We start from the raw sequence: 15338 nt of genomic DNA, 5'->3' as shown, positions 1-15338 counted from the left end.
TCATACATACTTTTCTAACTTCAGACAGGCTATTTCTAAATTGCAAGGTGTTTAATTACGGCATGTTACCAAAAGGCTAACATTATACATGAAACAGAAAAAGCACTCCCAAACAAGGATAGCAGCAAAATGTCTAATAGTTCTGTATGCCCATTAGTGGCTTTGTTTTTATAGGGAAGCTGCTATTTGAAATACAGATTTTCTCCACGCCTTCCGTTTCTCAGGGAATGCTGCACTCGTGACTCCAAGTCACGTGAATTCTAGTGAGCTTCCTGTCACGAGGACACCGAAACTCATTTTAGCAAAAGCAATACCAAAAAGAACCACCGGCCCTACTAATAAAAGTCCTAAAACACACATTTGTGTTTGAAACTTCCTAAGACACATAAAATGCACTTCAGAGAAAAAGAGAAAGAAAAGGTTATTTGTTTTAGCGCAAACCTTTATATTGTCTCATTATTTGAATGTGCACCCTCCCAGAATAAGATCATGCAACTGTTTTTATTTGAAAATTAGTAAAAAGGATGATATTTTTCATAAATGGCCAAACAAAATTTTGTAATAGATCACATCAGTGACCCATCTAGTTTGAGAACAGAACAAGACATCTACTTTAAAATACTGGCTCTAAAACTTCTTTTCAAAAAATGATGCTGAAATAAAGGTATTATTCCCTGTTAGATCCTAACGTGTAAATATGTTTAAAGACATGAGAATTCTTCACAAATTTGTGAGGAATTTTTAAAAGGCTTTTTTTTTTTCTTGAGCTACTTTTCCTATTACTAAAGCGATGCCATTTACCACTGCCACAGTTCTAATATAACAATATATTTATAGTGACCCCAGCCTTTCTAGCAACAGGAACTGCAGTACAGGTTTATTCTAAACACATAAACATGTCAGTGCTAACCTCGCTAAGATAATCAAAACACCCGGAGACAGGATATGCTTTAGTGACAAATTTGGCCACACTTTGCATGTTAATAAATCCTTTCCAAATGGTGTTGAGACGAGAGAGAAAGAGGGAAGTATCGCTGTCTTGAGGTGAGCGTGGCTCTGCGACACTAAAAAACAAATCCAAAACAGAAAGGTTACAGAATACAAATGAGAATGGTCCCTTCTTCTTTTCTTCCCTCCTCCTATTGATCAAATACTTTATTTTAAACAAAGAACAGAATTTTTACTAATTGCTTTGTTAATGTTTTCCATTAACTTGGTATTAGTGAAAAAAGCAAGGAGTAACAGAAAATAAACTTGTAGGTGCAGACAGGCAAAAAGATGCCGGAAGATAGGACTTTTATAAAATTAGGTTAGCGCTATAACTGTTGCGATCCTGACTCTATAACAAACTCATCTGAATTATATATCTCCCACTAATTGAGTCAACAATATGCATCTGAAAGAGATTCTCAAGCAGAAGAATTTGCTATGAGCAAAAAATCTTTTAAATGCAGTTTCATAAGGATATACTTTGCAATATTTAGTTTTACTATTGTATATACCCAGAATATGAAAGAAATCCATTTCCTTTCAAGCTGGTAAATTGGTTAATTTTAATTCATATTCATAAATTCAGTTGCAACAGTATTTTACTATAGGATGAAAATCTGGAAATGCCTTTAAACCATCTCTCACATACACTCGCTTTCTATACATTAATGTACATGCAGACTTCTAAGTCTGCATAATACCTTCAAGTTTTATTTATCTGCTGAAACACATTGTAGAATCTTTGCTGTCAACATACACCGAAGCTCAGAAAATTTTACCAACCAGAGAAGGTAAATGAGGAGATGGTAAATTAAAAATCTGATCCAGGCTACCTGAACTTTAAAGCTAAACATGCCTTTTGATTGGGGGGAGGGGAACGGGACACATGGGACTTTGAAGGTAACCACATTAAAGATTCGGTAGCTTGGCTTACTATTAAGTATACGCACTTGATATTGGGTGAATGATGAACTGCTAAGTATCTTGGATCTGGTGAGGATGATGGTTTTGTTAATATTGATTTGGGGACAGTCATAACTGGTTTTGAAGTTTCCTGTTTTGTTTCCCCTGTTGAAACTTTGTCAGATGCAGGACCAGAACGCAGGGCTGGTGTCGCAATACCAGAGGAGCTGCTCATCGCTGTCCTCGGATCTCTGCCAGAAACCGTTACGGTTGTGACAACTCCGCCAGCACAAGAGGCAGGAAAAGCAGAAGCCTCTTCAGGTACAGAAGAATCTGTATTGTTATGGCCCTGGGTTGTAGGAATGTAAGTTCTTTCTACGCTTGACTGAGAAACTGTTTCTGCTACCGGTCCAACTTCAGTTTCCATTGCGTTTTCAGAGACGGCCTCTTTGGCGGGCTCTGCTGTCGGGGTTGGTGCAGAACTTTCATACTTTGGCTGAACTTCTGGTTTTGATTTGGACTCCACCTTTTTAACAGGAGCCACTGACTTTATCTTCTTAGGTGGTACTTCATCTTCGGATGCTGAAATCTGACCTGTAGATTTATTTTAAAAGCTTTTGATTACTATTTAACAAGGAAATAGTTGGGAGAAAAACAAATAAACAAACAACAGTCTTAACATAACAATTCTTTTACTTTGCACAAAGTCAGCACTATAGATACCTGTACAGATTTTGCAGTTCAGGTCAAAAAGATGGGCTCGATGTTGACTTGTTGTATCCTTCAACATACTGCTAAAAACATCTAGAGATGGAGCACTGTTTAAATTTGGTGCAGTTCGGGCTGACTCTTGCTGCTCCTATAAGTGAGTAAACACAAAAAATATTCCAGTTGATCATTAATTTCAACCATAAAAAATACTTTGGAAACTGTTAACTAACTTCAGTTCTTTAAAAAAAGGATTAAAGGCCTTGGTTAAAGCATATCATGTCAGATAAGAGTTCTCAAATAATATTTGTCCTCATTTCATTCCACGGTGTTTTGAAGTAGATAGCTAATGTTCAGAAATAAAAGATTTCTCCGTAAATTGACAGCAAGGGCTGAAAAATACACAGCATTTTAGAAGTGCATGCAAAATATGCCTATCATTTGGTTGTTGCACTCCTTCAAACTAGAAGGAAAAATGCTCCTAGCACACCTACTAGGTGATAATATCCTTACAGTTCATTGAAACAATCTGCACTTCTGATGAAAAATTTAAGGCCCTAGTTACCATTTATCTCCCTCGATGTCTTCGTGCTGAAGCAATAGCCAATACTTACATCAGAATCAGACACTGGCGGAGAATCTTCCATATTTACAACTTGCATATGTTCCCGTTTTACAGACGTTTTCTTGATTTCATGAGATTTGCTTTTTGACTCTATCATCTGAAAGAAACAAAACCATTTTGGTAAAAAGTCCACATTTATTTTCTAATTTTATTCTGTACTTTGTTATCATTTGGCTGGTGGTAGAGAAAAAGTAGATTGAAACTGAACGTTTTTCATTAGGAAGGAAATGGCACATTAACGTAATACGGGTGGTAAGGGTTGGTGAACTCACTCTTAATTCATATCTAAGGACATAGGGGAAAATTACGTTACTTACTGCTTTAGCTGGTTTCTCTTTCCATACAGACAGTTCTTTAGATAGAAGTTCTTCTGGTTTCATTCTCACTAGTTTTGACAGTGAGATTTCCTCACGAAGGACACGATGAAAAAGTCCCTGAAAACAAAACAGACTTTGTTGCCAAGCTGAAGAGATCCTGCTTGAGTAACTAACAAGATTTGCAGTGCTGAACAGGCAAAACCTGTTCCAGTTCCTTAATTCTCTATTAAAAATACCGGCTACTTATAAGCAAATTTGGAAAGGTGCAGCAAACAGAAAATAAGGATGAAACAATCACAAAGTATGAATTTTCCTCATTATCATCAATATCTATCAATATAACTGAATAGGAATGTCAGAAGTTGAGCAGCCACTCTCCTGTTTCATATCTACTGTAGAAAAAAAAGAAAAAAGACAGACGTTTCAAGTGTTCTCTAGTGGATATTTTCATCTGCACCAGCATCCATTTTTTTCTTTTAAAGCATAAATATGATCACGTACATGGGTGGTATCCAACACATACTACAGAATGTCACAGGAGGAGAAATTAATAAAGTCTGTATTTATTTTAAGAAAGCCATTCTCTAAATAAGTATTTCACACCAAATGCCCAAACTTAACAAATACACATGACCAACTAAAGTAGACTTTGAATTCCTACTGGATAAAAACTTTTTAAAAAATATTTGAATGGCTTTATAATAATCTTTTGTACTATAATTCATCAGTCTCTATCTTGAAACTCAACGTTGAGGGTAGAGTTTGACATATCATTAAAAACCAAAAGTATATTTCAGTATATGTTTACTGTTTAAGGAAATTCCAAACCTGGTTTTTGGGGTCCTTGAGATTGAACATGATGCTACGGTATTTACTCTTGTATCTGTTGTCCGTAACTTGAAACAAATTAAACATCTCCTTTTCAATATTGAGTGCTACTTTCCCTACTTCACTCTCTGTCATGACCAGATCATCGCTATCATTGACTCTGTTAAAAACAAAAAAGGGTACGTGCATTTACGTTAGGCATGAATCTTCAAGTAGCATTCATAAAAACTAACTTTTCAGAGGAAGGAGCTAACCTAGGCTCCTCCTCACTCAGTGAGGGCTCAAGACTCCTTTAAAAGACATCTAAAAGCCAAAGTCTATCTCAGGACCTTGAACCGTGAACTATGGCAACCTTTCACTACTGTCCACAGGTGGGCATAGAAGACAGCCTGCTCACGGCACTGAAGTTGGGAGTTTCTCTGCCGTGAACGACACAGGGAGCCCAAGCACTTGAGTTTTAGTCCTACATTTTCCACTGTGAACGGCATTTCCATTTCAGCGACAATACCAGAGTGCAGTGCTCTATAAAGTATTGATGGCTGGCATTAGCTTTAATAATCATTGTGGGACAATTTGCTTTTGTTTGTTTGGGGGTTTTTTTCTTTCTTAAGTCATACAGCTGTCCACTGACCAGGTTTGTTTGTTGTTGATTTTTATATTGGGAGGGGAGTGAATCTTTGCTTCAGTAAGCCTTTGCCCTTTCGCTGTGATATTTCCTATACTATGTTCCCTACAACCTCTACATCTCCAAACACTGCCATCACCAGATTTTAAAACTTCAGAGCTTCTGCATTATAAAAGCTTCTATGTTGTAAATTAATTCTTCAGCTGTAATTGCCTCAATATAGAGACTAGTGAGGTTTCTTTTTTTTTTTTAAGGCTTTTTCACATACACATTTATTTTGTATCAGGATTTTTACACTTTTTTAATATAAACCTGAAATGCCAATTATACTTGTAGTAATTTGTAGTATAAATTCAATCCCTCAATATCCCTTATCAAGAAGTAAACAAAACTCTGCAGGCTAAACATTTATGTCTAACTGTAGCTTCCTATATAAAGTAAGTGCTTTGAATTCCCACCTCTTCCATAAAATTTCTTTTAGGGACCGTCGAATATTTTGTCGAATCTGAGAGTTGGGTTGTGACTGCATAGGGCCAGCTGATGCTTTTGCTTGACTGCTTCCAGATGCAGCAGAAATGGAAGACAGTGAAGGCTTTTTGAGTCCTCCACCCAAACTGGAAGATGTAGCTGGTTTTTTGGAAACTGATGAGCCATGAGAAAGAGATGAATGTTTTGAAGGAACACTGCCTGATGAAGGAACACTGCCTGATGAAGGCCAAGGTTTCTTGGGAATTACACCTTTGAAACTTCCAGCCGAAGGTTTCAGTGGTTGCTTAGTTAGTGATGTGTTAGAGAAGGATGGGGACTTCTTTGAAGGAAGATTTTTAGTAAGGGAAGACATCTGTTTCTCCATTATAGATGCAACAGCTTTCTTCGATGCCGATGTAGGCTCTGCTCTATCTTCATGCTTTTTCTCTTCCCTTTGAGCTGTTAAAACAAAGAAGAAAATACAATATTAAAGGCTTAACTTTATAACTTCCTATTCATGAAGATCAGTTACCAATCTATAAAGAAAAGTCTGTGAAATGACATCTCCAGAGAATAACTATCAAGTAGGCAATTTAAGCTATTTACTTTCACTAGCCTTTTTAAAAGTAATTTTAAAAACCATGTAGAGGTTGACATAATTTTTTTTGACGAAATTTGTCTTTGATCCTTCAGAGAGTACTTCGTCTCAGAGGCCGACTGAAGAGTTTAAGAGTTCCACTTTGGCTCTAAAGGTTGAAAATTTTATTTACAATCTACACAAGAAAACTGGAGGAAAAAAAAGGCACCACCTTCAAAGATTCCTGAGTGGGATAAGCTTCAAAAACACCCCAAACTTTCACACATTTTTTTTTAAAAAAAAAAAAGGGCAATACAACCCACATCTTACATTTAAAGAGAAAAATTCTCACAGCACCTTACAGAACCTATTTATTACAGAGGCTGACCTGAATGTAGAGTCCGTGAATTTGAAACTGCATTATTATCTTAACTTTAGTCTTACTGAAGTTTAATAAACCCTTTCCCCCAGACTTTCTATTTTAAAGAGCAAGCAAAACCAGACAAGTTACGTAGCACAGAAGTCACTTAAAAAATTTAAACACATACTCAATCTACTTGGTTGCTAGCATTAATATCATACTGATGACATTGCCATAAACTATTATTAGATCTTCCTACTCAGTTCCTAGCTAAATTCTAGATTTATAGAATAATTAAACATTAATATTGCTGCTCAGGCTGTGGCCATCTAATTCCCACCATTCGCAAACTATTCTATTCACGCTATCCAAAGTTTCCATTTAAACATTTTTTTTCCTAATGTTAATAGAATAATTGATACATGTCATATACAAGAAAATTTACAAAGTATAAGTAAAGGCTCCAGTTTTCACCCATGTTGAAGTTATACTTGCACAGGACTTTAAAAGCAATCATTTATTTAAATTGCATTTCATCCGTCCACCTTCTGGCACTGACAGGAACAATTCAGCATAACAAAAAAAGCCAAAACCAAAACAACACACACACCCCAGCAAAAAACCCATCAGTTACCAGACATTAAAGCTACAGTGGGCTAACACTAGCACATTTATCCTGACAGCTCAAACAAGGAAGGGTTCTGATGGAAAATATCAAAAAACAACTCCTGAAATACAATTGTTTCAATTAGAAAAGCCAAGTTTTCTCCCAAAAAAGCCCTTTTTCTCACAAATCTGTAGGTAACCACTGACTAGTTAACAAGTTAATTTTTAATCTGATGTTTTTAGCTCGTGAGGGTTTATAAATGAATTAGCCCAGAAGCCCTAGTTGCAAAATGCAGGACACTTCCTGGGAAAAGATCCAGGAATTTAACATTTATGACTTTACCAAGGACCGAACGGTCCCTCTTCACCTTCCAGATCTGCTATAATGAGAGCAGAAATTACTAGGAGGGTCTGAACTGTCCAATCTTTCTATCTGTTCTGAGATGGACTTGAAGGGGACAAAGCACTCCCGTGAAGTCTGGTTCAATAAACCCCACAAACCAGCCCAAGCTTCCAATGGAAACACCCCCCAAATCGGGGATGATTTGGAATGCTTAAGGACATAATGCGATATTCCCTCATTTCGGGAGGAAAAAGCCTTGCAACCTTTCTCCATGCTTAAAGTTCAGGTACCCCCCGAATGTTAGCATAAACTTCCAGCGTGCTGGAAGCATCTAAAAATGCTTCTAACCCCAGTTTCTTTAAACGGGCTCTTACTGTTGGCAGTTTCACCACAAATACAGAAACCAGTGGTTAAGACGAAATAAGAAACGACGCTGCACTTGGACTTTTGTAAGGCTAAGTATAAGGGTGTGTGCTGAACTTCTGCCGGAATACAAGGAAGAACCAGAAGATCCAGAAACACTATATATTCATCCTTATTTTTTTTCTTAGAAGCATTTTACAAGTAGACAACTTGAGGAGTTTTTCTGAGTGAGTTTTAACTATTTGAAGTGTAAAACGAAACAGCTGCCATAATATATTAAATAATTTCAAAGAATGTGACAATTCTGCTATAAAGTAGATTAAAATTATTACTCTCGCACTATTCCCATAGTTTTCCCTGGAGACTGGTCTTGGTTACTGTCAGAGACTGAGCTAAGGAGACCTTCCGTGCGACCCACAATGTCTTCTCTTATGTCCCCACCCTCCCCCCGAGCTTACCCCGCTAACACTGTACCAGATGTCAGGAGGGCTTTGGCAATCCCGGGAGGGAGGAAGGGGATCGGGAACTATTGCTGATGGTTTTGGTTTGGTCAAATTAGGCACCCAGAACTTAACAGAGGTAAAAAGCCAAAACTATTTCGAGTTAGTAGTCTTGAATAGAGAGGCGGCGAATATCCAAAACATGCGCACTGATAAAGCTGCAGGAATTACTCTACTTCCATTCTCTTTTTCCTGGTTTATTGCATCTTCTGCACAGATTTGTACCTTTTCAGGCAGGTAGGACAGAAGCACGTTTCTGTGACTCATCGTGAAAAGGCAGGACAGCACAGCTCAGGTTTCAAAATGACGACAGTAAAATTCAGTCCTCAGTGCTAAGACATTTAGTTCTTTTGGTTTACAGCAGAAGTACAAAATGTGAAATTCTAAATTTGTATTTAATTCTCTATATGCTATCTTTTTAATGATTAGTTCAAATTAGTTAACAAGAACTACATTGATAAAACTAAAAATAGCACAACCAAGATGTTTTGTGTCACTCAGATGTTGTATATGAGAACTACAACCACACCACAAACCTTTCTATGTTACAAACCGCTGTACCATAGTAAGAATAGGTACTTGTAAAATAAGTAAGTTACTAGTACAAAGGTAGACTGACGTTCCCAGGGTTGAAGGGCAGCAGAATCGATGTGTCCGAGAAGAAAGATGCAGAAGCACCCTTTATTCTGCAAGTTGACATCATGACCATTTAGAAATGTTTCCAAAGTAAGGCATGCAATTCTGTGCTTCTTTAGCCAATAGAAAATGTGCAAATATTTCATAAGCTTCACGGAAGTTTAACAGTTTCAAACTACTTTATACCAGTTAAAACTGTCTACCTAGCAGTACTTGTTGATGAAACTGATGGTACAGATTTTGTATGTACTCATTCAGCCACACGTAGGTCATTCAGTGCCTCAGAACGTCTACCCACTACTTGTTCAAACTTACAGGACACATCACTATTTGAAGGACACCCAAATCGTGTGCACATTGTGACAAAGAATCAAGACTACTTAAATCCTACATATGCAAATAACCCGTGATGGCTGTAGATGAACCTAATCTAAAAAAACCCTCTTATCCTATTTTGACTATGAGAAACCAGAATTTTTGTCCTGTCAAGTTTTGGTTTTTAGTGACAAGATTAATGTGCTGCCACGTAATCCAGCTGAACCGAACTCACTGTGTCGTTACACGGGTCTTGGATCCAACGCACAGGAGCACCCAGCTGAGTGCGAGGAAGGAGCAGGACTGCCTCTTCTGGTGGCAGCTCGCTCTTCTATTGACTTAGCCGCAACGTGAGCACACCCCAAAGCTTACGCTATCTTCTGATAGGTATGAACTATGGCAAGTGCATGTTTGGAAGAGTTCACAGAAATATGTACTCTTTTCAGAGAGCAGTATGCCAACGTATGTGGAATTTAACTTCTGAACAGATGCCACAGCCGTTCAGCAAATTGACAGGACATGTAATGGAACAGGTTATTCTCTCAGACCATGAGTTTCAAATCGCTTGGCCTCGCAGTCCACGAACAACTTGAAGAGAAGACGCAGTCAATGCCTACTATACACACTGGCCACTGTATTTTATACTGTGATGTTTCCAGTCCTTTTCATCAGTAGCTCCAGCGTACCTACAATAAATGCTCTCAAACAAAGTTAAAATAAAAGGATAGGGACGACCACTCACATTAGCCTAACCAGCCTAACGGAATAATAGGGAGTTTCACCACAGACAGAAGATTAGTGCCAGAATAAGGCATTTAGTGGCTCTTCTATTTGGCACTTTTGAACACACAGGTGTACCTCCCTTGGCTGGATGTTAGAAACGGTATTCAAAACAAAACATTAATTCCTATTTTCCCCATTTTGTCCTGTCAGCCACTTCTTAGGACAGCAACAGGATTCCTACTGACTGAAGAGGCACGGGCTAAAAGAGGAGAGGTTCAGACGGAGCTGATGAGTCCGCTCATTTCCAGAGTGAAACCCAATGAATCCTCTGGCAGAAAAAAGTGCATTCCTTGCAAGGCTTAAGAAATAGCATTACTATGGTATGTTCACTACAGACATAACTATAATCTCTCCCACTAGATGTCCACAGATACAGAACCCCTCCCCTAAGGAAATTCCCCGTGAAGCTAAGCCATATATTACAACATGCAGCCAAGAACGAAACTTCTGTAAGCGGTGGAGGACATAACTGCCACATTATCTATTGTGTTACAGATGAGTCTGTTGAAAGCCTGATGGTTACGTATACTTCACTTTTGTACATCTCAACAATGCTGTTTCAGCATTGTAATGTGGTTGTCGAGGCCCAATTTAGGAATGATTTCCACAGTGCAGCGCTGTTTAATTTTGCGTGAAGGATTTGCGGGATGCACTCGTATCATAATCCCTCACCTACACTGGGAGGCTGTGTTTTACAGCACCAGCACAGAAATTATCCAAAGGAAACTTTGCTCTTCCTCTGACCTCTTCAAAATATTTCTGTATAGCATTCAAGCCTATGCTGGTTCTTCCCCCTTTCCCTCTCCACCCAATCTTTGGAATAGTAGCTTTAGAAAGTCACTTCAAAAATACACTGCCCCCCCTCCCCCCCGCAGTTTCTATTTAAATTATCTCATTTGTGACGGGTTATTTTGCTGGAGACATTATCTAGTTTTTCCAACTTTTAAATATCTGAAGAAATGTGCTATTACTTTTGTTTGTATAGTTTTGAAGTTATTCAAATCACTTTAAAGATCTTCCATTTCTTGCTCTAGTTGATGCTAAGTTTTAAACGATGCTGCAGATAAACCATAGGCAGTTACACTTGAAGAGCCTGTTTCGTAATGAGTCTTGTAAGGCTCAAGCTTTTTTCTTTTAAAAAAAATCTTTTTTTTTTTTTAAAAGAAGAGGCATCACAGCTACTACTACAGAACACTAAAAAGACTTTTGTGAAGAATGTCTTGCAGCTGAGTGTTTGTTACATAGTACCAATTACGAGAAGTTTCCCTACAGAATTAAAAATCTGGCATAAGGCTGTTCATACAACCACTGCCTCTGGTGTCCAATATTGTCTTAACATTTCCCTGTGTTCTCCTCCATCTACACTAACCCACTTCCCCCCCCCAGGATAAAATTCCTCATGGCAGTGTGTGGGGAAGCACAGGCTGATGGCTGCGTCGTCTTGTCCAGCTTGCACAGAACCTTCCACAGTGGGAGCACTGGCCCAAGGGCGCAGGACGTCGGCAGCCCAACGCTTCAGAAGACGCGCTGCACATCGGCAAGCCTTTACAAGCCCACAGCGCGGAGGCTGCTGAAGCATGTGTGGGTTCTACAGATACTTTTCATGCTCCTCTGTCACTAAAATAGAGAGCTGTAGGGGGAAAAAAAAAAAACCCAAACCAAACCACAACTAACTTTCAAACGTATGCACAGCATACAAGTTTGTGTGGCACCAACAGTAACAAAGCTGGTAATTAACATTTTTCTGTTAAAAAAACCCAAAAAAACCCCAAAAAACCAATGCTGTAAAATTCCACAATATGAATAATAAAACCTAAGAAGCAGAGTACAGCTACTTGTGATCCACCTTTTAAAGTGGATCATTTACTACACTTCAAAGGATTTTTATGTTGTTTTCCAAAAAAACTAATGTCAAATTGGAGGAAAATTCACACTAGTGCAGCTTTGCAGTTGTTAAAAAAGGCAAAAATGCCTGTTAGAAGGTATTCTCCAACAGCCTGTGTAAAGGCTGGCCGGAGCTGAGTAATTACGTATTTTGAGAAGAGCTAATCTCTGAAGATAGGCAACAGCACCGGCCTTTACAATAGCTTAAACATCTGATAGGAATGCAGGTGCGAAAACACCAACCAGAAGCACTAATCTATTTCGGAATTCACAAAAAACCCCAGCCAGCCTTTTGAGTGTCACTCAAAAATGGGTCTGTGAAATTGTACTGTGAAGTTCTGTATGGTCCTGCAGCTCCTTCTTGCCGACACAGGTAGCTGCACTACCCGTTTCTCCGTGCAGTCGTTCCAGCGTGCTGCAGCTGTCCAGCCTGAACACTGCAAGAGGTGAGGGCAGCCTGTTTTGGCACATATCACAGTAGAAAAGGACAGTCTCTTGGCTCAGAGAAGACGAAATATCTCACCCCGATTTGCCAATATCTGAGAATTCAGGAACGGTGTTTTGCCCTTTGTAAAACCGCTGAAACAGTGGATAGGTGAGATTTCTCAGATTTAAAACTGCTGGTGTTCCAACAGCTTCCCTTTGCCACTCAGCCTCGCTATGTCCTAAATGGACTTGTTCGATGCAGCTGTGGTATGACCCCTTTCTGCATGACTCGTGGCAGAAATAATTTTAACAGAGCAGAATTTAAACTAAAACCCTCCACCCCAATGCAGTGGCTGATACCGAACTTCAATCCATGAGTTCTTCCGAAGTGAAACCTTTTATCCAACTTAAAAAATTGAACAAAATACACGGGTGAGCTGGTGCTTTAGATGTCAGTTATAAAGCACTCTACAATGGGAAGTTACTTACCAGTTACGAGACGTTCCTCAAGAGCAGCCTTTGCATAGTCACACTGCTGGGATGCACGCCTGACATCTCAGAGCCTCAGACACTTGTCGAAGAGTCAATCCTGTTAGGTGCCACTGAAGCACCCTCTTGTGGCACCGAACATTCAGTGCCCAAGGCTGTGAAGGTGAGGTGTAGTTTGTAACCGCTTCAGTTCCATGGCCGTTCAACTGTTGCCTTCCCGAAACCTGTTTTTGCTAGACTTTTTGTCATTTCCCTCAAAGATAGCTTAGCATTAGTTCTAAATAATTCAAAAGTGTTGAACTAGTCTTAAATAGGTTTCAGTGTTAGTTTTCACCGTTAATTGCCTACGGAACAAGGTGTCTGCTTCCACTTTCAAGACCAAATCAAACTTTATTATCAAACACTAGTGTTTCAGAGGTGTGCCTCCTGCCCTGCTGTTTTTCTTCAAAAGGCTCTATCAGTTCTAATCTGCACCACAATGAGAAGCTCGTAATTAAGCTGCCTGTTGTGCCAAGCCTTTACATTCAGGCACACAAAGAAAGTAAATCTGTCTTTAAAGTTAATTAATTTAGGAAACTCTGAGAGGAGGACCTTTTCTGTGGTGGTGATTTGTTTGCATTCAAGCCAACGCTGTAGCTACGCTCATGCAAATCTGTAACTTAGACACGCAAAGCTTTGTTTGATCTACATGAAATTATAGTGATTTATCTGTTCTACATTTAGATGACTACATCTTCACAACTACACCACTCCTGAGTGAAAGAGAGGCACTACTGCTGCAAAAAAAAGGGCTCCTTATTTTCCAGGCCGTTTATGGATTGGTATGATCATTCCTTGCAGTGACAGGCCATCTTCAGGTTCCAAGTTCAGTACAGATCAGACACAGCGAATCATCAGCACCAAGACCAACAGCAAAACTTGACTCCAAAGTGCAAGAGATCACCTCAAAAAACCCCTTTTATTTGGGAACTAGCAGAGGAAGATCTTTTTCGCTGGCTATGCAGTCAAGTGAGCAAGTTCAAAGAACTAAAGTAATATTAGTAAAAGAAAGCAAAACAGCAATAGAGGGTGGTGAGTTTTTTTAATCAAACTTTCATCACTTTCAGTGTTGATGACAAGAGATAAACCACCCTAATATTCATAGTGCATCCGTAAGTTGTGCCAGGTTTCTGCCCCCCAACCCTTCCTCTCAGCAATGCTTCCTTATACTGAAGCCAAGCACCCATTATGGCAAGAGTGCTGGCTTTCTGTTGTCCAAGCTCCTTGGGGGTGCTAGGTGCTTGAAAGACAATAATAGGAAACATGCCAGCAGCAGGGACCAGCCTTCCTAACTTAAAGAGACACGGCAAAAATCTTCACGTGGCTGACAGCCACAGGACAGATGTAACATACCTTGTAGAGCAGAGAAGGGGAGCTCCAGTAGTTCACAGGCAGGAGATGATAATCACTCCCCAAGGATCCCACTGCTCCTTTTAATTGGCTGGGTCCCAGGGGATGTTGGCTTCAGCAGCCACTACTGGTCTGCCTCACTCCACAGCCAGGGCTCAGATCACGTGCCAGCCCGTGTGCCGGCACAGCCCCTGCCATTCTCACGATGCAAGTTCGGCACCGGAGCCGCGTTACACCAGTCGCTCCTGTACTATAACCTTTCCAAAGCCAGATCTCCAAGATTAATTTCTCAGAAGTTCTGGCAGACTCATCTTAGGTATTCTGATTATTATTTGGTCTGTCAGCAGCCTTTCTGAAAACTCCTCTAGTTACAAAAGGTTAAAGCTAGACCTACATGTACAGCAGCCGTGTGTCCCAGAAAATTGCCAGTAACATAAGTAATTCTTTTTATTCCCTTGGTACTACTCAATACTTATTGCCTCTTAGTATGGGTTTACGTTGCAGAATATAGCATTAAGCAAAGATACCTTAGCTTTCAAGGAGTTAATTCAGATACCAGAAGTAGTTTAGTTATAACAGTATGGAACTTGGCACAGGCTAGTTTTTCCTATGGGGAAGCACTCACACCAAAACAAAGGCATCAAGTTTAACTACAATCAGTCCTTGCAGACAAAAATACTTATGACTTAAGAACAGCTCCTCAATTTAAGTAAAATATTTTTTAATAGTTAGTAGTTAAGTATTTTTAATAGCTGAACCAACAGCAGCATATCCACATACACTGCACTCCACTGAAGAGTCACAACTTAAGCTAGTACAATCTTGCCTGAAGAGAAGCATTAAATTGGCACCAGTCTGTGTGCAGACAAGGCCCGTTTTCTTTTCACAAAGATACTTACAGCTTCCCACATCACTTTTACCTCCTGAGCCATAACTCCTCTGTTTTGTGTACTACATTTTCCCCCTGCTGTCTTTATAGTGGTATATTTTCTTTCTTTCCTGCCTTCATACTGTTATTACGGAGAGGGGAAAAAAATGACACAAGAAAAAAACCCCATAAATTATGTATGCTATAATCCTAGCATTTTGCTATGCACATCACATTTTGTAATGATGGGCTCCCAGTATCACTGTATTCCCTTTACAACGTCTCCATATTTTGTCAGAGGTGTATAGGAACAAAACAGGCCAAGTGCCCTTTG

At 39.3% G+C, this 15338-nt stretch overlaps 1 protein-coding gene across 2 annotated transcripts in view; it reads right to left on the bottom strand.

Annotated features, from left to right (window-relative positions):
- Window positions 1-15338, bottom strand: part of DIDO1 (death inducer-obliterator 1) — a 58071-nt gene that overhangs the window by 13785 nt on the left and 28948 nt on the right. For both annotated transcript variants that reach the window (XM_076351813.1, XM_076351812.1), the window contains 7 exons: window positions 5455-5923; window positions 4372-4531; window positions 3544-3660; window positions 3216-3323; window positions 2617-2752; window positions 1941-2487; window positions 911-1064 (listed from right to left, as the gene is read on the bottom strand). In XM_076351813.1, coding sequence (XP_076207928.1) covers window positions 911-1064; window positions 1941-2487; window positions 2617-2752; window positions 3216-3323; window positions 3544-3660; window positions 4372-4531; window positions 5455-5923 — 1691 coding nt within the window. The remainder of the gene's footprint in view (window positions 1-910; window positions 1065-1940; window positions 2488-2616; window positions 2753-3215; window positions 3324-3543; window positions 3661-4371; window positions 4532-5454; window positions 5924-15338) is intronic.

This window comes from Aptenodytes patagonicus, chromosome 14 (assembly GCF_965638725.1).
Source record: "Aptenodytes patagonicus chromosome 14, bAptPat1.pri.cur, whole genome shotgun sequence".
NCBI classification, from domain to species: Eukaryota; Metazoa; Chordata; class Aves; order Sphenisciformes; family Spheniscidae; genus Aptenodytes; species Aptenodytes patagonicus.
The sequence above is the reverse complement of the archived record's forward strand: the minus strand, read 5'-3'. Positions and strand labels throughout refer to the sequence as shown.